At 33.4% G+C, this 21,485-nt stretch overlaps 1 protein-coding gene and 1 non-coding gene across 2 annotated transcripts in view; both read right to left on the bottom strand.

The window, feature by feature from the left end:
* HOOK1 (hook microtubule tethering protein 1) overlaps positions 1 to 21,485 on the bottom strand; it is a 59,314-nt gene that overhangs the window by 19,142 nt on the left and 18,687 nt on the right. Inside the window, exons 4-9 of the mRNA XM_028106887.2 lie at positions 21,181 to 21,231; positions 19,858 to 19,990; positions 12,613 to 12,680; positions 11,387 to 11,449; positions 9,426 to 9,509; positions 4,711 to 4,877 (exon numbers count right to left, since the gene is read on the bottom strand). Coding sequence (XP_027962688.1) covers positions 4,711 to 4,877; positions 9,426 to 9,509; positions 11,387 to 11,449; positions 12,613 to 12,680; positions 19,858 to 19,990; positions 21,181 to 21,231 — 566 coding nt within the window. The remainder of the gene's footprint in view (positions 1 to 4,710; positions 4,878 to 9,425; positions 9,510 to 11,386; positions 11,450 to 12,612; positions 12,681 to 19,857; positions 19,991 to 21,180; positions 21,232 to 21,485) is intronic.
* On the bottom strand, positions 10,556 to 10,686 carry LOC114212190 (U6atac minor spliceosomal RNA). The gene has a single exon (XR_003609913.1). It is a non-coding gene; the product is annotated as a U6atac minor spliceosomal RNA (small nuclear RNA).

Below are 21,485 nucleotides of genomic sequence, written 5' to 3' on the forward strand. Positions count from 1 at the left end.
GTCAAGGAAGAAATCACAAACGAAATTAGAAAATACTTCAGAACGAATAACAACAGAAAGACAACCAGTCAAACTTTGGGGACCCAGCTAAACCAGTGCTTAGAGGAAAACTTACAATTTTAAAGGCTTATATTAGAAATGAAGAAAGGCTTAAAATCAATCATCCAAGTTTCAACCTTAAGAGTCCAGGAAAAGAACAGCAAATTAAATCCAAAGTAAAAGGAAAGAAAGAACAGAGGTCTAAAACCAGTAATATGGAAAGCTAATAAAGTGTTTGAAAAGATTAATAAAATTGATAAAACCCTAGTTAAGAGTGATCAAGAAAAATGAGAAAAAACACAAATTAACCAATATCAGGAATGAAAAAGTGAGTATCAGTATAGCTCCTACAGTCATTAAAAGGATAATAAAAGAATACTATGAACAACTTTATGCCAATAAATTCAACAACTTAAATGAAATAAACATACACCTTGAAAAGCACAACTTATCAAACTGACAGAGATTAAACAGAAAACCTGTGAAGCCTTTTGACCACTAACAAAATTGTATTTGTCATTAAAAGCCCTTCACAAAGAAAACCATAGGTCCAGATTGTTTCACTGATAAATTCTATCAAACATTTAAGGAAGAAATAATATCATTCTTACATAAACTCTTTCAGAAAATAGAGGAGGAGAGAATACTTCCCAATTATTCTATGAGACTAGCAGAACTCTGACAACAAAACCTGAAAAAGACATTACAAGAGAAAAAAGTTATAGACCAGTATCTATATGAAGACAATCAAAAAATTCTTTCAACATATTAGCAAACTGAATCCAGACATATATATGCAGAATAATAAGGATGACCAAACTGGTCTAACCCTGAAATATAAGACTGTTCTACATTTGAAAAATTAAACAATCATAATAAAAGAATGAAAAAGAAAAAAAACCACACTGTCCTTTCAAGATGTAGAAAAATCATTTGTCAAAAATCAATACCAATTAATGATAAAAACTCTTAGCAAGCCAGAAATAAAGGGGAATTCCTGCAAAATGCAAAAAAAAGCACATTAAAAAATTCTACAGCAAGCATCATACTTGATGGTACACTTAATTGAATGTTTTCCCCCTAAGACCTGGAACAAAGTAAGATGTCTGTTCTTGTTCAATACAAGAAAAATAGAGGGCAGAAATAATAAAAGGAAGATGTAAAGCTCTATTAATAGATTAGAGGATTGTAGTTGCCTTAGATTTTCTATATAAACAAATTACTAGAGTCAATAAGTGAATTAAGAAACTTTATAAGACATAAGTTTCAAAATATAAGATCAGTTTCAACATATAAAGATCACCTGTAAATAATTAGCAGCCACTTTTCAGAATAACTTTAATTGTATTTGTGATAGCATCTACTTGGGAATAAAGTTAATAAAACACATACAAGACTTCTCTGCCAGAAACAACACAACATTGCTGAGAGAAATTAAAGACTTAAATAAATGAAGATACCATATTAGCAGAAATTCTCAATATAGTTAAGATATCAATTTTATACAATCTAAATCATGATCACAAAAGGTTTTTTAAACAGAAACTGACTAGCTGACTCTCAATTTTAAGTAATAATGCAGAAGACTTGGAACAGCCAAAGCAAATTTTGAAAGGAAAGAACAAAGTTGGAATACTCACACTACCTGATTGTACGCTTACCTTAGAGCTAAAGTAATCAAGACTATACCATATAGGTATAAAGACAAAGGGATCAATGGAAAAGAATTAAGGAGTCCAGAAAATGACCCAAATTTTATGGTTATATCATTTTTCACAAAGGTACAAAGCAATTTAGAGTAAAACTAAAATCTTTTCAAATTATGATACTGTAACAAGTAGATACCCGTATGGAAAATAAAAATACAAATAAAGCTTGACCATACACTATTTTTAAAAAAATCAATTCAAGATGGACCACAGACTTACATGTAAAAGATAACACTGTGAAGGTTCTAGAAGAGAACAGTAGAGAGTAACTTCATGGCATGGAAGTAGACAAAGATTTCTTGGGTAATACACAAAAACACTAATATTAAAAATACTGATAAAGTAGACTTTTAACATCTAAGTTAAGAACTTCTCCCCTTTGAAAGACATCATTTAAAAATGCAAAGGCAAGCCACAGAATGAGTGAAATATTACTATGCACATATCTGACAAAGGATTTGCATCCAAATTCTTAAAAATTCCTACAACTAATTGATAATGACAAATAACCCAATGTAAAAACAGGTCAACAGTATGAAGAGACAATTCACAAAGTAAGATATATTTCCAATAAGCACATGAAAAGGGGCTTATCACATCACTGGTTATCAGGAAAATGCCAATTAAAGCCATAAGGAGATACTACTACACTCTTCCTGAACTATTTAGTTAAAAAGATGGATAAGAATTATGCTATGCAGGCAGAACAACTAGAGCAATGAGTGCAGACTCTGCTCATGGAAGTATAAGATGTTATGACCACTTTGGAAAATGGTTTGGCAGTGTCTTTTAAATTAAACACAGAGCTACTGCATAACTCAGCAATACCACTCTACATATTTACCAATGAGAAATAAGAAAAAATATATCTACAAAAAGTCTTGTATTACAATGTTCAGACTAGTTTTACTTACAAAATCTGAAAACCCAAATGCCCATCATCTGAAGGAAAATGGATAAATAAGTATATAATGTGGAATAATTCCAAAAATTTGACTACTCAGCCATAAAAAATAACAAATTACAGATACATTCAAAACATAGATGAATCTCACAAACATGCTGAGCAAGGGAAGCCATTCACCAAGGAGTTCATACTGCATGATTCAATTTATGTGACATTCTAGATGAGAGAAAACTGTTTTTTGGTAAAAAATAATCAGAAGAGTAATTAATTAGCCTCTGGGAGGTAGACATTGGGAAGAAGCATAAAGGAACTTTCTTCAGTGATTGAAATGAATTGTATTTTGATAAAAGTGTGAAATTACGCAGACGTATGCATTTGTTAAAACATGTCAAATTGTACTTAGTATTACTCATCTCACAATATATAAATGTTACCTTGCAAAAGAACTGTAAACATACTGAAGTCTTATTAATAGTTTGCTTAATACAAAGGTAAGGTTAGCAATTCTTAAATTACTTTCTGTGTGTTTTGGGATTGAGTATATGAGTAAATATATTGAGGAAAATGGGAGCCAGGTTTCTCATCATTGGAGAAGGGGTTTACAATATGGAAATGGAGAAGATCAGAATGAACCCCAAAAACACAGAACTAAAATGAAAGATGTCAAAATGAACTCATTGTTCACAGTGAGAGACATAAAAACCAATGCAGACATGTGTATATATAGGCGTATGAACACAGGCAAGTGTGAATATGGGCAAGTATATTTCCTAGCTCTGTACACCAAAGGGGCCTAGAAGCAATGACAGAAAAACTCATCTGGAGCACTAGATCTTTGTTTCTAAATAACATTGTCCACTAAAAGGAAGTAGGGATCCTTGGAGAAATGGCTGATTGCAGAGTCAGGAAAGGACGAGATGAGTCTAGAATATTTTGTTGTTCCAGAAAGTAAGAAAGTGCTCAAAGGCTAGTAACAGGTTGAAAGGACACAGAGGCCAACTGAAAGGCTTCCCAGTGGTGGAATCTGGGACAATTTCTCCATTAAATAAAAGATGATAGCTACTGATTTATAGACCATTGAATAAGAATCAATTACTAAATGCAAATGCATGATCCTGGATTGGATGCTGACCCAGGAAAAAAAAAATAGCCATAAAGGACAACGAGACAACTAATGGAATTTGAGTATGATCTGTGGATTAGATAATAATATTGTATCAATGACAAATTCCCTAATTTTAATCACTATACTGTGGTTTATAAGAGAGTGTTTTTGTTTTAGGAAATACATGCCAAAGTATATAGGGATAAAGGTGCATGGCTGCTGCTTACTCTCAAGTGGTTCAGAAAAAAATATGAGAATCCATAAGAATATGTATAGAGACTGCTAAAGCAAATGGAAAAAACTGCAGAACTGTGGAATCTGAGTAAACGGTATAAAGGAGTTCTTTGCACTATTCTTGCAACTGTATTTGTGTTTAAGTTTGATATTAAAACAAAAAAAGGAACAAAAACCATAGAGTACAATTAGAGTGCCTACTCTCAAGGCCTTATAGTTCCAGGCTCAACAGCAAGCACACAAGAGACAATGTTTATTAAAGGCAAGATGTATAACACTTTTTTTTTTCAAAGAAGAAACATAAAAGTTAAAGAAGAAAGCATCTCTTTAGCTTAAAATTTCCATTTTTTCCATTTATTATCAAGTTCCCTCTCCTTTATAATAAACACCCCATTCTCCCCAGGCCTCAGCAGTCACTCCTCTTAACTGCTATTGGACTTACACATGGCCTTCATTTGGCCCTTATCACAAGTTATTTTGAACTGTTTTGATTTTATAGACATAACCCACTTGCCTAATTAGATTGCAAGCACTGTGAAGGAAGGAACCACTTATACCATTTTGTATTTTCAGAGCTTACTCAGTGTCCTAAGCATGCTATGAAGCTCCAGGATGCTACAGCATACTATAAAATGCTTAATAATTAGTTGTTGATAGGAATTTTTAGCTCTTAGTTTAACAGAACTCTATGGAAGGATTTTTACTAAAAATGCTACCTGAAGTTTTCTTCCTGTAATTGTTCTAGTTGTAACTGTGCATGAAAATACTTTTTTGCAACCACTGTATTTGGATCATCAAAAGATCCATCCAACTGGTCAAGTTTTTCATTCATCATCTCATTCTCAGAAACTAATGAATTCTTTTCATCTTGAAGTGCAGTCACCTGAAAAACAAATATACAAACATAAGCATCAACAGCAAAAAAGCTTAGAGTCCAGAGTTCACATTATAATTGTGACTAAGCCATTAAATTAATTTGGTCAATCAGACTAGATAATTTTTAAGGCTCCTCCTCCTTGAATTTTGGGTCTAGAAGGTTTGAGTTAAACAAAAGAAATCAAAATAATTTATTTTTATTATTAATATACCTTATTAATTAATGTATTAATTAATACAGAGAAAACAGTTAATTCATATAAGGAGAGTATCTTCAAAAATGTTATGCTTGGGGGCGCCTGGGTGGCTCACTCATTAAGCGTCTGCCTTCGGCTCAGGTCATGATCTCAGGGTCCTGGGATCGAGCCCCGCATCGCGCTCCCTGCTCAGCTGGGAGCCTGCTTCTCCCTCTCCCACTCCCCCTGCTTGTGTTCCCTCTCTCTCTCGCTGTGTCTCTCTCTGTCAAATAAATAAAATCTTTAAAAAAAAAGTTATGCTTGTCCTAGTTTTGGGAAGAAAATGTTTCCAAGTCTCTAAAATTACATACGGATAAACTTCAAAAAATTAATTTGTTCCTTGTTTAGTTATAAATTTACTATTAGGATGCTGTTATCTAGTAGAAAATTATCAGTTACATATCATTCCTTCAGGGATAAGCACATTATTTCGTTAATGAATCAATAACAAAAAGCTGAATTGAATCTATTTGCACATTCAGACTGTTCACATTTTAAAATGGATAAATGTAATTTTAGAACCACATCAATATCAGTACCTGATTCCTTGTTATTTTACTTACATATTTATGCAACTCCTTTTTCTTTTCCTTTTAAAAATATCTTCAAAAATTTACAGCTAGGCTGTAACCTTTTATAAGACCAGAACTTTATATATGATTTTATTAAAATTTGTTTGAAAAACATGAATCTTTGACCTCTTATGACTTTCAACATATTACTACGTAGGTTTGCGATTACTTATTTTTTCAATAGATGTAATAAAATCAACCCAGTTATGTGAATGGGACTATATACTGACACGGTGAGCTAGTAATAGGAAATTAAAGTCGAGTGAGTGCCTTTAAATACAGTATAGGCAGGTTACAAACACTGTCCTCCAAATGAGCAACACAAAGGCTCGGAAAGCTGTCCCCAGGCAGACCGCAGGAGAAAGAAATTTCTCTTCCTAAATTTAAGGTATGCATCCATCCTTGCCATGCAAGCCGTTTAGTGTCTATTACCTGCCATGTACAATCCTAAATGACTGAGATACACAAAAGAATGGGAGTTTGAACCTTCAGTATCCTTATGGTAGAAATGTAAATAATTGTGCAACAGAAAATGTTCAAGGTGCTTTGATGTAGTGGGTTCTAGACATCTCCTTTAGCAAGCTCCCATGGTGATATTTTCTTTAGGTTTATAATGTACCTGCCTTTATCCCTCTCTGGTTTTTTCTCTATTTCTTTGTTTCTCTCTCCTTTGTTGCTATCTTTCTCTCCCTCTCTCTCTCCCTCTCGCCCCCCTTCTGAGTTAAGAGACAGAAAAATTTTAAAAGCTAAAAAAAAAAATACTCATTTTCTCATATCACCCAGATTTAACTTAATTCTTGTATACCACTTGCATATTTAAGAACAATGAAATATAAAATTCTATAGCTGGAGTCCCCCTTTATCACATTAGAATCAGAAAACCACCGCCTCAGACAGAAACTTATCTTGTACAACGGTGGGCAGGAGTATGTTTTCTCTAACATACCGTGGGCAAGAATGACTGGCCACTGCTCCCGCAGTAAGTGAAGGATTGCTTCCTATTGCTGCCAGGTGGTAGGAAGAATGGCTGGGAAAGGCAGAATAAAAGCCACTGGCAAACATGTCATAACTTGCCTGAAGGCCCCATAATAATCCTGACTGGAACAGAACTAGAAGACTACATCAGTTTCTCTCTCTCTTTTTTTAAAGTACACATTATCGGGCCTGCCTCCTGATTTCCTGAATCAGAATTTCGCTTGCCCCAATATTTAAAACCATAATTTGCACAGAACCAACATAATTCTTATTTAAAAGGATTCAAGTTTCACCAGATCTTTCACCAGAGAATCTCCACTTTTTCATTCTTTATTTCGATTAAAACATGTTTGCTAGCTGAACTGTGTCAACAAGTAGTTTCTCCAAGAAGGGCCCATGAGTCTGCATCTGAGCTCTGTCTGGGTATAGGGCTGCTTCCCTGCCGAGGCAGTCTGCAGATACCATGCTTCCATATTCTGGCATGCATGTTGTAGGGGAGCCTGATTTTGTCTTTGTGGGTGATCTGCCTTATCTATCTGAACGACTTAGTACTTGTTTTTCCTTTATTCTTGAAGTTCAATAGCTTACCTAGGATAAAGTCTGGTGTTAAAAATTATTCACTGATTTGTTTCTACAGATCTGCAATTTCCTTTTAAACCTCACTTTGTTGTCCTATTACCTAGTCTATTTTACTGATGTGTTCCTATGAAATTGTTATACATGAAGCAAAGGTTATTTTCTAAGCGTGGCTAAAGTCTTTCATATGCTCTTTAACCTGCAATGTTTGCAGAGATGTCATGCTTTTATTCTTTTCATCTAAATCATGCTTTACTGGCACTTAAGATACCCTATATTTTCCAGTGTAGTTGAAGACTTCCTGGACACCCTCTCCACTGTACTGAAGACCCAGTGTGTCTTCCCTTCTAAGTCATGGTTGGGACTGTTTTCCCTCCACACCATTCTACAGCCTTGTGAAGGGTTAGGGAAGCATGGGTTGAGGGGAGGCAATGGGCGGTGTTTTTGTAACGCCTGGGCTATGCTCTCATGTCTGAGGTTTAAATACCTTTAACCAGGGTGTGAGAAGTGTATCCCATTCCCAGGGAGGAATTCCTTTGGGCATCAGACCATTCCCCCAATGCAGTGTGTAGCTCTACAGCCTTTGTTTCTAACAGAAGGAGTCAGGCTGAGGGGGCCTGGGTGGCTCAGTCGGTTAAGCGTCTGTCTTCGGCTCAGGTCATGATCCCGGGGTCCTGGGATCAAGCCCCACATTGGGCTCCCTGCTCAGCCGAGAGCCCGTTTCTCCCTCTCCCTTGCCTGCCACTCTCCCTGCTTGTGCTCTCTCTCTCTTTCTCTCTGTCAAATAAATAAATAAAATCTTTAAGAAAAAAAAAAAAAAGGAGTCAGGCCCCCTAGGCTCTTAGTCACCCCTCCCCAGTCCAGTGAAAGAAGGGTGACTTCCCTCCTGATTGGGTAGACTGCAGTGAAAAGCATCAAGATTTCTGTGGATCTCCTCTCCCACCCCACCCCCTGCATGGGCTAGGGATAAGGGTCGTGAGATCAAGCCCCATGTTCCTCCTCGAGGAGTCTGAGATTCTCTCCTGCTCCCTCTGCCCCTCCCCCTACTCATGCACACACGCCTCTCTCTCACTCTAAAGTGAATAAATAAAATCTTAAACATTAGCTTTATTCAAGCACAGGACTGATTTTGTAAAGATGAAGTTAAAAGACTAGGATTCCAGTGCTGTCACTGCCTTAAGTAGCTGAGTCACCTTGACCTGAGTCACTTCTCTTTTCCTATCTGCAAGCCCTTAAGGGTTAGAAATATTACTCAGCCCTATCATTATAGATATTTATCCCATCAAGTAAGGATAATACTACCACAACCCTTGTTCCTTGTCTTCATACTTTTCAGAGAGTATTATTTATGTAACTCATTATTTGAACAAAAACATGCAATTTACATATAGCATACTATGATGGTACATTTACCCTTTTGCATAATTTTTCAAGACTTACTGCGTAACTTTTGCATTTGCATTTTCATGTAACAATAACAACACATGCAAACACACATAGAGTTTATGCGTGTCAGGTCCTGCTCTAAGTGCTTAATGTATATTAACTCATTTAATCCTCATAATCACTCTGGAAATATATACTATTATCACATCATTTCTCAAAAGAGAAAATTGAACTATAAAGAAATTAAGTAATTTGCCTGAGAGGACACAACCAGCTAGTAACATGGCTTGAGTCTGAATATAGGTGGACTGGTTTAACAATCTACCTCACTAACCATTAACTACTAACTCTCATACCAAGTTATACTGTCTCTCATATGAACTCAAGAATTATATACACATGTGTTCAGATACATGCGTGTTAGCAAAACTCACTTGGTACTCACATTTATGGGCGGGAGGGGGTCAAGCACTTCTAAATACTTCCATAAATGACCTCACTTAAATATTTACACTCTATGCAGTAGATACTTTAATTTCTTCTTTCTACAAAAGCAACTACAGGCTCATCTAAATACTTGAAATTCTACAATTAAAATGATTTTCTCAAAGAAGTTAGCAATTTTCAACTTGAAGAGAAAAATAATTATGAAATTCATGCTTGAATATTCAAGCCTGTAACAAATACTTTAAATATGCCCTCCATGAAATGAAACCCAACCTCCAAAACACTTTACCAGTGAATTATTTACAATAAAACCCTTTGTAAACTTAAAGAGGACATTTTTCTCAGGCTGGTTCTTTTCCACACCTGCATATCTAGTTCTTGGCATCTTTGCCTCAGTTCTTCTTTTTCTGCTAGTGCTTCTTGAAGTTCTTCCAAGGCCCTTTTAAGCTGAAACACAAAATGTCCTGATTCTTAGTAAGACGTGTTTTGACACAGATTGAAAAATACATGTATATACACATAAACACTGATATTAAAAATGGTTATTAAAATTTATTAACAAGCTTACTCTCTTTGGGTCTTTGAAACTTTGAAACTTTCTAGGGTTACCAAGCCAATTACACAATATAGGAAAAGCACTAGCACAGTGTCTCTGGCACATAGTGGACACTCAGTAAATAACTAACTACTCAGGGTGAGTGGGAAGATTTTAAGGTAGTGACCTTATGCAAATGGACAGTTGTGTGAAATAGTTGTTTCGGTAATGGGAGATGTTGATTAGTACAGAACAATGATGAAGGACCTAACTGTGGGTGGAAATCATGCATTTATATGACCCCAATTCAAATAAATAGCTGTGCTTTTCTCTAACAGTGCTCAACTGCACGGATGTAGCAGTAAAGAAAGCACTCATTGTAGTTTTGATTTGCATTTCCCTGATGATCAGTCATGTTGAGCATCTTCTCATGTGTCTGCCAGCCATCTGTATGTCTTCTTTGGAAAAATGTCTATTCAGGTCTCCTGCCCATTTTTTAATTGGATTATTTGTTCTTTGAATTTTATACGTTAACTCTAGAGAACAAATTGATGGTTACCAGAAGGGAAATGGGTGGGGGGGGGGGAAGGGTGAAGTAGGTGATGGGGATTAAGGAGAGCACTTGTCATGATGAGCACCGGGTGATGTATGGAAGTGCTGAATCACTATACTGTAAACCCGAGACTAGTATTACACAGTATGTTAACTAACTGGAATTTAAATAAAAACTTTAAAAAAATTTATCTATTAAAAAATAAGTCTCAATGTTGTTTTTCTGTGAATAGTATTCACACAGTCGCATTAATGTTTAAGGCTCTGGTCCCACAGAAATAAAATTTTATGTAAATCTTTATGAAAAAAATATTTTGGCTCAATGTGCATTTTTTAAAAATTGAAATATCATTAACATACAGTATCGTATTAGTTTCAAGTGTACAATATAACGATTCAATAAACAATAAAACAATGGTTAGATGCCATGAAGTAGGTGGCAATGCCTTAACTATGTTGTGTGCTGTCAGGCCCAAGGGCCTCTTCCATCCTTGTCAAAGTAAGTGCTTGCTAACCTTCTCTCCTTTCATAGAATACTCCTTATGAAATATTTAAACAACAGAGTATTAGAGGATGTTGTTTAATTACAAAAAATTTAGAAAAAATGCAGTATGTTTAAATTCAAATAAAAATTTCATAGAAAAAGTTTTAATTTGAAATATTTCGTGAGATGACTGGTGACATTCATGATAAACAGATGTTCAACAATATAACAGAAAAAGTACTAGTTGCATTTGCCTGTCCTTGTACCCTTTCCCCTACAACCCAGGTCGGGTTACATGTCAGAGAAGAGTGCCTTTTTCTCCATGTGAAACAGTCATGTCATAGAATCAGGGAAAACAGCCTGAGCACAGGGTCTTGGAGCTGTTTCTTCAACATGACAAAAATTATATTAATTTATTAGATAAATCAGAAGTAAGCAGAATTTTTATATTGTCTACTATTAACAGTATAACCATCTAGAATGAGCCATATATGTATTATAAGTTTCAGAAGAAAAGTTCAATGTCACTCAACTCTTTGAACATGAGCATAAAAATTTCTGGAGACCAACACTACTTGCATTCATGAAGGAATGCATAATAATATTCAGCTGAGATATTACAGAATAAACAACCTAAATTTCATGGAAAAAATATTCTTGTATATGTTCTCCAATGAAAGCCTTATGATACTAATTGGCCAAGGAACTGTAATGACTGTTTTCAACATTTTCCCCAATTACTGAGATACTCACCTGTTGCTCTAATTCTCCAACAGCATCATTTGTAGGAGAGCTCAATATTTCTTTACTCATCAACTAGGAAATTAAAATAGTAAACTTAAGTACAATAAAGAGATGTTATGAAGTAAAAATAGGTTTACTTGAGAGTAAAATGCTTTATATTTAGTTTTCCTTTGCCATAATTTGATGATCCTTAGAATATTATTCAAATAAAAATTTTATTAGAGGCTTAGGCTAAATAACACAATATTCAACCATTACATCAGTGAGGACATCAGAAGTAAAGTGTACTTGAAATACACTGATATTTTTAAAATACCTGTATACTGAAAAATTACAATCCAAGTTCTAAAAGATGAACTACTAAATAAAACTGATAATAATAACTAATAATAATAAGATTCTTCCATGAAATAAATTAACACTTTTAAAATACAGCCTTTAAATGAGTGATACGGTAAAATTCCTAATTTGAGAAGTCATTTTAAAAAGTAGGAGTTACAATTCTATGAAAAAAAAAAGGATACGATAAAAAGTAACTTTTTTGCATCTGAAAGGCAGATTTATTGTTGTGATGCTTTAAATTCAAGCCCACAATGCAAACTCAGAGCACACAAAAGAACTTCTTGTGAGAGGTCTCCCTCCAAATCATGCCCCTGCCAAACTCTGTTTGCCCTCACTAATCCCTGGGCCTCCTTTGCATTCCACATCATCTTAGCCCTTCAGGCTGATGTTAAGAATCAACATGTACCATATGAATTCTGAATTTTTCTGGTTGACTTTACACAACTAGAATGGCTTGAACCCAGGCTACGTGGCTCCCAAACCTATCACCATATTTGTTCACAGTACTAACATTCTGAAAATGAACATAAGATATATTTCCACACATGCTTTAAAATTTTGAGAAAGACTGTTCTAATTGGCAGGGAAAAAAGAAGAAATAAAAATTCTTATCTGGTGAGAGGTTGTTTATCCTGCTTAGGTGAAGTTATCAAAGGGAACTGACAATATTATCTTTTTTAAAATACAGAAGTACTAAAATTGAGCTTGAAGTCTTTTTAAGATATTTTGGGTAAAGAAAAGAAGGGAAGACACACTAGCTTAAGGTAAGTAAACCTGCTGCAAAGGGCAAGTTTATACAAATAGAAAAATATACATCCATAAGATTTATGTGAAAATTTTTGTGTCATTTGGTTAAGGATTTTCATATATATGTGAATATAATAAAAACTTACCTCTTGAATAGCAGTCATGACCACATGTTGAACAGACTCTTCTAGTGTCATTATATTTTGAATATGTTCTGTGATTCAAAAAAAAAAGATGGATCTGACAAAAATCTACTCTTTACCCATGGAACTTCAGCCATTCAATTAACTAGCATAAAAGTTCATTTACCATACATACTTCTTTATGCAAGTATTTTTCCACAAGAAATATGTCCACTAAAATCAGATAAGCAGAATTGAAAATATTCATATTTTTAAATGTTTTCTTTTTCCTAAAGAAGAAAACCTCTAATTTCCTTGTAAGGAAGAGAAAGAGAAGAAATTATAATCTTAAAACATTACAATTTCCTACCTGTTGTTAGATATTCAGTATTATAGGATGAATCCATACATATTAAATGAATTCCTAAAATCTTCAGCCTAGAAAGTTACATTTTATCACCTACTTAGCTCATTTCAGGAAGGCTTTTAAAAAATGGACTTATAAAAGCCTCCTGTAAATGTGTGCTCAACATTCATCAAGTCTCATCTCAAGGAGATACTTACGCCTTACCACAAACACACAGGCAGTAAGTTGATTCTGTCCCAATAAGAAATGAGGAACCATAAGAAAAAGTGTTTCATATTTTTGCATATTTCATATATTTGCATAATCCACTTCAAGTTCTCCAGCTAAAACAATTATCTAAAAAATTCCAAACTTCAAAAAAAAACCTTACTATTTTCAAAACTTTTATCGTTTTAATGATTCTTCTGGAAAACTTCTGGAAAAGTTCTCTCAATCTTTTATTTGTAAAGCCAAGAACTGGACAAAGACTCTGATAGATTCTGGTATGCACCAGAAGTAGGGAGTGGGTGGGAAAGGGGAAGAATTAAGTAGAGAAAGCACAAGCGATGCAATGGTTTCCTTTAACTGGATTTTCTGGATAATGGAGTGTTTCAAGTCTGCTGAAACCTGCAAAAAAACTATCTTTTTTCCCCATCAAGATAAACAGGGTACTACTAACCAAACAAGGTCATTCTTTCCAGACTGAGACTGTTGCTATACCTTGGAATCATTTTAAAATCAATTCTCCCTGCAAAGTATAAAGATGTATAAGCTGTTTTACATTTTGTATGTGTTTTGTTTTTAAGTTTTAATTAATTTACTCCATTTTTCTTTCATTTATTTGCTCAATCCTACAAGTTGAGAGCCCACATACCTCCAAAAATAAATCCAATTAAGAAACACTATGTTTTTAATAATGACAATGAAACTATTTTATATTTACTACTTGCTAAATTTTTATTTATGTATGTGGAAACTTAATTTCCTTTTAAAATTCTGAGGACAAAATTGCTAAGTAATGCTTGGAACTAAATAATGAAAATAATACTAAAATACATGGAAGATAATAAATCATAACTTAGGGGAAAATTACAGCTTAAAATGTCAATTATAACTTGGAATAGAAAGAACTGATTCACAAGAAAATAGATGAAATGAGATAAAAGATAAGAATAGATATTAAATAGTACAAACAGAGTCAAAGCCAAAAGTTGGTTTTTTGAAAAAGACTACTAAAACTGACAAACATGGGAGAGGGAAGATGTGAGGGTTGCTGGAGGGGCCATCAAAGGATACAAAAAAATAAAAAGATGTAAAATATGACATCATATACATAAAACGTGGAGAAGGAAGTCTATTTAAGTGCTTTCAGAACCTGAGCAACCATCAACTTAATACAAATCACTATACAGGATGTTATGTATCAACTCACTGGCAATCAAAGATCAAAAGCCTAAAATAGATACACAAGAAATAAACAGAAAAGAATCCAACCATAACCCTAAGAAAAGCCATCAAACCACAAGGGAAGAGAGCAAGACAAGAAAGGAATGCAGAACTGCAAAAACAACCAGAAAATAATTAACAAAATGGTAATAAGTACATACTTACCAATAACTACTTTAAATGCAAATGGACTAAATTCTCCAATCAAAAGACACAGGGTGAGGTAATAGATAAAAAAACAAGGCCTATCTATATGCTACACCTGTATGAACCTACAAAAGACTCACTTCAGACCTACAGATACAAATAGAGTAAAAGTGAAGGGATGGAAAAAATTATTCCATGAAAACAGAAGAAGAAAAAAAAAGCCAGAGTAGCAATACTTTTATCAGACAAAACAGACTTTAAAACAAAGACTGCAGCAAGAGACAAAGAAGGGCACTGCATAATAATAAAGGGGTCACCCCAACAAGAGGATGTAACAACTGTAAATATGCACTCAACACAGACGTCACCTAAATAAAATATTAACAGCCATAAAGGGAGAAATTGATAGTAATATAGAGTAGAAGACTTAACAACCCACTTACATCATTGGATAGAACATCCAGACAGAAAATCAATAAGGAAATAGTAGCTTTGAATGACACATTCGATCAGATGAACCTAACATATATATAGAACATTCCATCCAAAACAGCAGAGTACACATTCTTTTCAAGTGCACACGGAACATTCTACAGGATAGATCACATGTTAGGACACAAAACAAGCCTCAATAAATTTAAGATGATGGAAATCATATCAAGCATCTTTTCCAACTACAACAATATGAAACTAGAAATCAAATACAAAATAAACTGGAAAAGAACACACATACAAAAACGTTAAATAACATGCTACTATATTATCAGTGTGTTAACAAAGAAATCAGAGGAAATAAAAAAAAATACATGGAGACACAACAGTAATGAAAACACAACAGTCCAAAATCTTTGGGATGCAGCAAAAGCAGCTCTAACAGGGAATTTTATAGTGAACCAGGCCTACGTCAAGAAACAAGAGAAATCTCAAACAACGTAACCATATACCTAAAGAAACTAGGAAAGGAAGAATAAAACAAAGGCCAAAGTTAGTTGAAGAAAGGAAATAATAAAGATTAGAGTGAAAATAAATGAGAAAGACTAAAAAACCATAGAAAAGATCAATGAAACCAAGAACTGATTATTTAAAAACATAAAACTGGTAAGCCTTTAACTAGTTTCATCAAGAAAAACAGAATCAACTCAAATAAAATCAGAAATGAAGGAGGAGAAATAATAACTGACAACCACAGAAATACAAAGGATTATAAGAGAATATTTTGGGAAAAATTATACAACAAATTGCACAACCTGTAAGAAATGGATAAATTCCTAGAAACATACAATTTTTCAAAATGGAATCAGGAAGAAATAAAAAAATCTAAACAGACCTATTACAAGTAATGAAACTGAATCAGTAATAAAAAACAGCTTCCAATAAACAAACATCCAGGACTAGCTGGCTTCACAGGTAAATTCTACCAAACATTTAAAGAATAGTTAATACCTATTCTTATCAAACTATTCCAAAAAAATAGAAGCAGGAAAACTTCCAAATTCATTCTATGAGGCCAGCATGACTTTGATATCAAAACCAGACAGAGACACTACAAAAAAAGAAAATTGCAGGTCAATGTCTCTGATGATTACAGATGCAAAAATCCTCAACAAAATAGTAGCAAACCTCATTAAAACACATTAAAAGGATCATTCACCATGATCAAGTGAGATTTATTCCAGGGATGCAAAGGTGGTTCAATATTCACAAATCAATCAATGTGATACATCATATCAACAACAGGAAGGATAAAAACCATGTGATCATCTCAATAGATGCAGAAAAGCATTTGACACAAAGTACAATATTCATTCATGATAAAAACCCTCAATAAAGTAGATTTAGAGAGAATATATCTCAACATAATAAAGGACATATCTAAAAATCTCACAGGTAACATCATGCTTAATGGTAAAAAAAAAAATGAAAGTTTTTCCTCAAAATCAGTATCAAGATAAGGATTGCCATTCTCACTACTTTTATTCGACATAGTACTGGAAGTCCTCACTGCAACAAGAGGACAAGAAAGGAAATAAAAGGCACCCAAAATGGTAAGGAAGAAGTTAAACTGTTACTATTTGCAGATGACATGCTACTATATATAGAAAACACAAACGACTCCACCAAAAAACTATCAGAACTAATAAATGAATTCAGTAAAGTTGCAGGATACAAAATTAATATACAGAAATCTGTTGTGTTTCTATACTAATAATGGAGTAGCGGGAACAGATATTAAGAAAACAATGCCACTTGCAACTACACCAAAATAAAATACCTAGGAATAAATTTAACCAAGAAAGTGAAAGACCTATACTCTGAAATCTTTAAGAAATTGATGAAAGAAATTGAAGATGACACAAACAAATAGAAAGATATACCACACTCACAGACTGAACTAATACTGTTAAAATGTCCATAATACCCAAAGTCATCTACAGATTCACTGCAATCCCTATCAAAATACCAACAGCATTTTTCACAGAAGTAGAACAAATAATCCTAAAATTCTATGGAACCACAAGAAACCCTGAATATCCAAAGCAATCTGGAGAAAGAACAAGGCTGGAGGTATCAGAACTCCAGATTTCAAGATATAATACAGTGATGTAGTAATCAAAATCGTCTGGTACTGGCTTAACAACAGACACATAGATCAATGCAACAGGATACAGAGCCTAGAAATAAACCCACACCTACATGGTCAATTAATCTATGACAGAGGAGGCAAGAACATACAATGGAGTAAAGACAGTTTCTTCAATAAATGGTGCTGGGAAAACTGGACAGCTACATGCAAAACAATGAAACTAGACCCCTTTCTTACACCATACACAAAAATAAACTCAAAATGGACTGAAGACCTAAAGGTGAGACCTAAAACCATAAAATTCCTAACAGAAAATATAGGCAGTAATCTCTTGAACATCAGCCTTAGCAATGTATTTATGGATATGTCTCCTCAGCCAAGGGAAACATAAGCAAAAATAAACTACCGGGACTATACAAAAATAAAAAAGCATTTGCATAGCAAAGGAAACCATCAACAAAACAAAAGGCAACCTACTAAACAAAAGAAGATATTTGCAAGTGATACATCCAATAAGGGGTTGTATACAAAATATATAAAGAACTACTACGCCTCAACACCAAAAGTACAAACAATCTCATTAAAGAATAAGCAGAGGGCCTGAACATTTTTCCAGAAAATAAATACAAATGGCCATCAGATACATGAAAAGATGATCAACAACCCTAGTCATCATGGAAATGTCAATCAAAACCACAATGAGATACCACCTCACACCAGTCAGAATGGCTAAAATAAAAAACACAAGGAACAACAAGTGTTGGCGAGAATGTGGAGAAAAAGGAACACTCGTGTGCTGTTGATAGGAATATAAATTGGGGCAGCCACTGTAGAAGACAGTATGGAGGTTTCTCAAAAACATAGAGAAATACCATATGATCCGGTAATTCCACTGCTGGGTATTTACCCAAAGAAAACCAAAACACTAAATCAAAAAGATATATGCACCCCTATGTTTATTGCAGCATTATTTATAATAGCCAAGATATGAAAGCAACCCAAATGTCTGTCAACAGATGAATGGAGATGTAGTATATGTGTGTGTATATATATATACACACATATACATACAATGGAATATTACTCAGCCATAAAAAAGAATGAGATCTGCCATTTTCAACCACACAGAGGGACCTAAAAGGTATAATGATAAGTGAGATAAGTCAGATAAAGACAAATACCACATGATTTCACTTACATGTGAAATCTAAAACAAAATAAAATAGAACAGAACAAAACAAACAAACAGACTCTTAAATACAGAGAACAAGCTGGGGGTTGTCAGAGAAGGGGTGAGTAGGAGGATGAGTTAAACAGATAAAAGGGATTAAGAAGTACAAACTCCCACTCATAAAATAAATGAGTCACAGTGATGAAAAGTACAGCATAGGCAATATAGTAAATAATATTGCAATAACATTGTATGGTGATAGATGGTAACGAAACTTATCTTGGTGAGCTTTGAGTAATGTACAGAATTGTCAAATCAATTTGTTGTACGCCTGAAACTAATGAATATCAATTATACTTCAATAAAAATAAAAAATAAATTAAAAATAACCAGTAACTGAAATAGAAATGAAGCATTAATCAAATAAAAAATAAAGAGGATAACAGAAAAATTCTAGATCTATAAATTAATTGCTATTTGTCAATTTGTAATTAAACATTTATGGAAGTTTTCCATGAGCAAATTTTCCTTATTTTGTGAAAAAAACCCAATATAAAGATCTTTGACATTTTCTCTAAGTGAGAAATAAAAGTCTATGGAGAAACACTCACTTGCCCTAGAAAAAAAAATAGCTAGTTGATGATAGAGATGGACTAATACCAAAGTTTTCTGATACCCAATCCTTATTCTTTTTTATTAATAAGCAATTAATTTCATATATTTTATTTTTCTCCTTCCTTCCTAAATTTGTTCTTATTGAATTTAACCTGTTTCATATTCTTACTTCATTACATAGATAAGACTGAATTTGTCTTCTCAGGTCCTGGTTTAAAGTACTATACACACTAAAGTACCCAACATATTCTTATAAAGGTGATGTACTAAGACCAAGTTTGGATGAATCATACAAAAAACATCAGCATCAAAAAGCTCACTACCCAGACTGATGCAAGCCCTGAGGGGAGTAAATCTTGGTCTGTTCAGTTCATCATTTCATTCACTACATGCATCCAAAAATGATCTCTTGTACTTATTAGGATATGGATCACAGTGTTTGTATATACCAGTATCAAATACCAATTCCATTTATGTCATCAGACTGCTTAACTGGAGGATACACTAGACAGGCATTCTTCTGAAAAGAGCCGAATATCACTTGAAGAAGCCGGGATTATAATTTAGTATCTGCATATTTATTTATAAAAATCTGAATCAATCTAAACTTCTATCTTACATATGAAACAGAAAATGTATCAGATGAGTAAGTACAATTTTTACTGAATATCCACTAAGTCCTAAGCACTGAATATGCAAATTAAATTAATTAAACTAAAATACATTTAATGTAGTCACTGACTGTAAATCTCAGAATCCAGGCACAAATAGGATACTCAAGATTTGCCGCTTTTTAATGGCAAAACTGGGCTAGCCTTCAGACCTCCTGGGTTACATTTCCAGGTGCTTTGTGACAAAGATGTAGTAGTAAATTTTTATGCTACTTTGTATAACAATGTAGGTTGTTTCTAGAAAGTAAACTTTCCCAAATTAACTTTGAATTTATTGAAATTCACTTACCTTGCTTCTTCTCACAGTTGACTGCACAACCTAAAATAAGCTGGAGCAATCTCCCAAGCTCCACAGAATCTGAACATTCAATTATTTGGTTTAAATCAGGGATAAGTTCTTCAGAAATCTGCTGCCCCAAAAACTGCAGTATTGAAACAATAAATTAGATCACTCATTTCTGTAGACTACAAAGAATTTATTACATTTAATTATTACAAGGAAAACAAACTATAAATAGGATTGTGAAATGACTCAGATAAACTAACAAAATGATAAATCCGTAATAACTGACTGAAACCAGTTAGCAAAGTTCAAGCAACATCCCCAAATTTTGAGTAACCAACCAACAGCAACTAAAATGGTTTTACATAAAATAACTTGGTTCCCACTGTCTGAGGGATTAAGAAACCCCTAGACTGATCTTTTATGACAAAACTTATGCCTTTCCAAAAATGAACAGATTTATGGTAAGCTGAAAGATAACCATATTTTGATGCATGACTGATTAATAGTAAACCACAGTATAAACCATCATCACACTTGCAAATGAACAGCAAATCTAACAAATCTAATGGATTAATCTTTCTGGCCTTATCTTTATTTTTTTTTAGCTCATTAAAAAGTTTTCTTGGCATTAAAAAAGCTCTAAAATGAGTTTGAGGCATTAACAGGTTGAAAAATTTCAGTCTTAAAATTACTGGAAAAAATTACAAGTATAAATATGTGACAACTTTAAAAAATAGAAACCAAGTCTTTTAACGGCAAAACCAAACCAAAAGTTTTCAAACATAAGCAATAAGCGTTCTTAGATCAAATAATCCTACTAGAGAACTTGTTACTGTACTAAGAAAAATAAAACCTACTTGAATAATGTACTATCTAAAGTGACTTTAATACTACTTTCATTTTGCTTTTTTCCCCAATTTACTTGCACAAAAGCATAATTTCACAGTATACCTTTGTTGCTGTTTGCACTGAGAAGGTCAAAATAATACTTTACATAGGAAATACTTCAATTTAATTATAAAGTCTACTTTATAGCATTGCATAAAATCAAATCATTTAGAGATGATGGTAATTCTCTTGGAGGAAATAACAAATTTCAAGAGTATCAATATAGAAGCAACATTATTTTACAAATCAATATATTACATTTAAGCCTGTTCATGTTCACAAAATTTGAGTGTTCTGAAAATGGCAAAAAAAAATACATTCTAATTATGAATTACATTTTAGTAAGATGTTATAAACAAAAATCCAGGTTATTTTTTGGTGTCAATATAAATATCATATAGGATTTTATATTTAAACAAAGTCAGATGTTTTTCATACCTCACTGTAATAACTCATAATTCCTTGAAGTACCTTCTTTAAATTACTAGCCTAATGGGGAAAAAAAGAATAACAGTTCAATAAATTATTTCGAATTAGCAATGAAAGAAAATTTATGCCAAGGTGAAAGACAATAAAAACTCTGGCCTCATAAAAATTACAACAAAAAAACATATATTAGAGTTTTATAAATACAAGTATATGATATTTTTTAAACATGAAAGCTTTAATTAGAGTTTGATTAAAAGTATCTTCATGCTTACATAGATTAACCAGAGTGGTTCTATTTATTTATTTATTAAAGA

This window comes from Eumetopias jubatus, unplaced genomic scaffold, assembly GCF_037043125.1.
Source record: "Eumetopias jubatus isolate StellerSeaLion01/CBP00866 unplaced genomic scaffold, mEumJub1_p1.0 scaffold_4, whole genome shotgun sequence".
Classification (NCBI taxonomy): domain Eukaryota; kingdom Metazoa; phylum Chordata; class Mammalia; order Carnivora; family Otariidae; genus Eumetopias; species Eumetopias jubatus.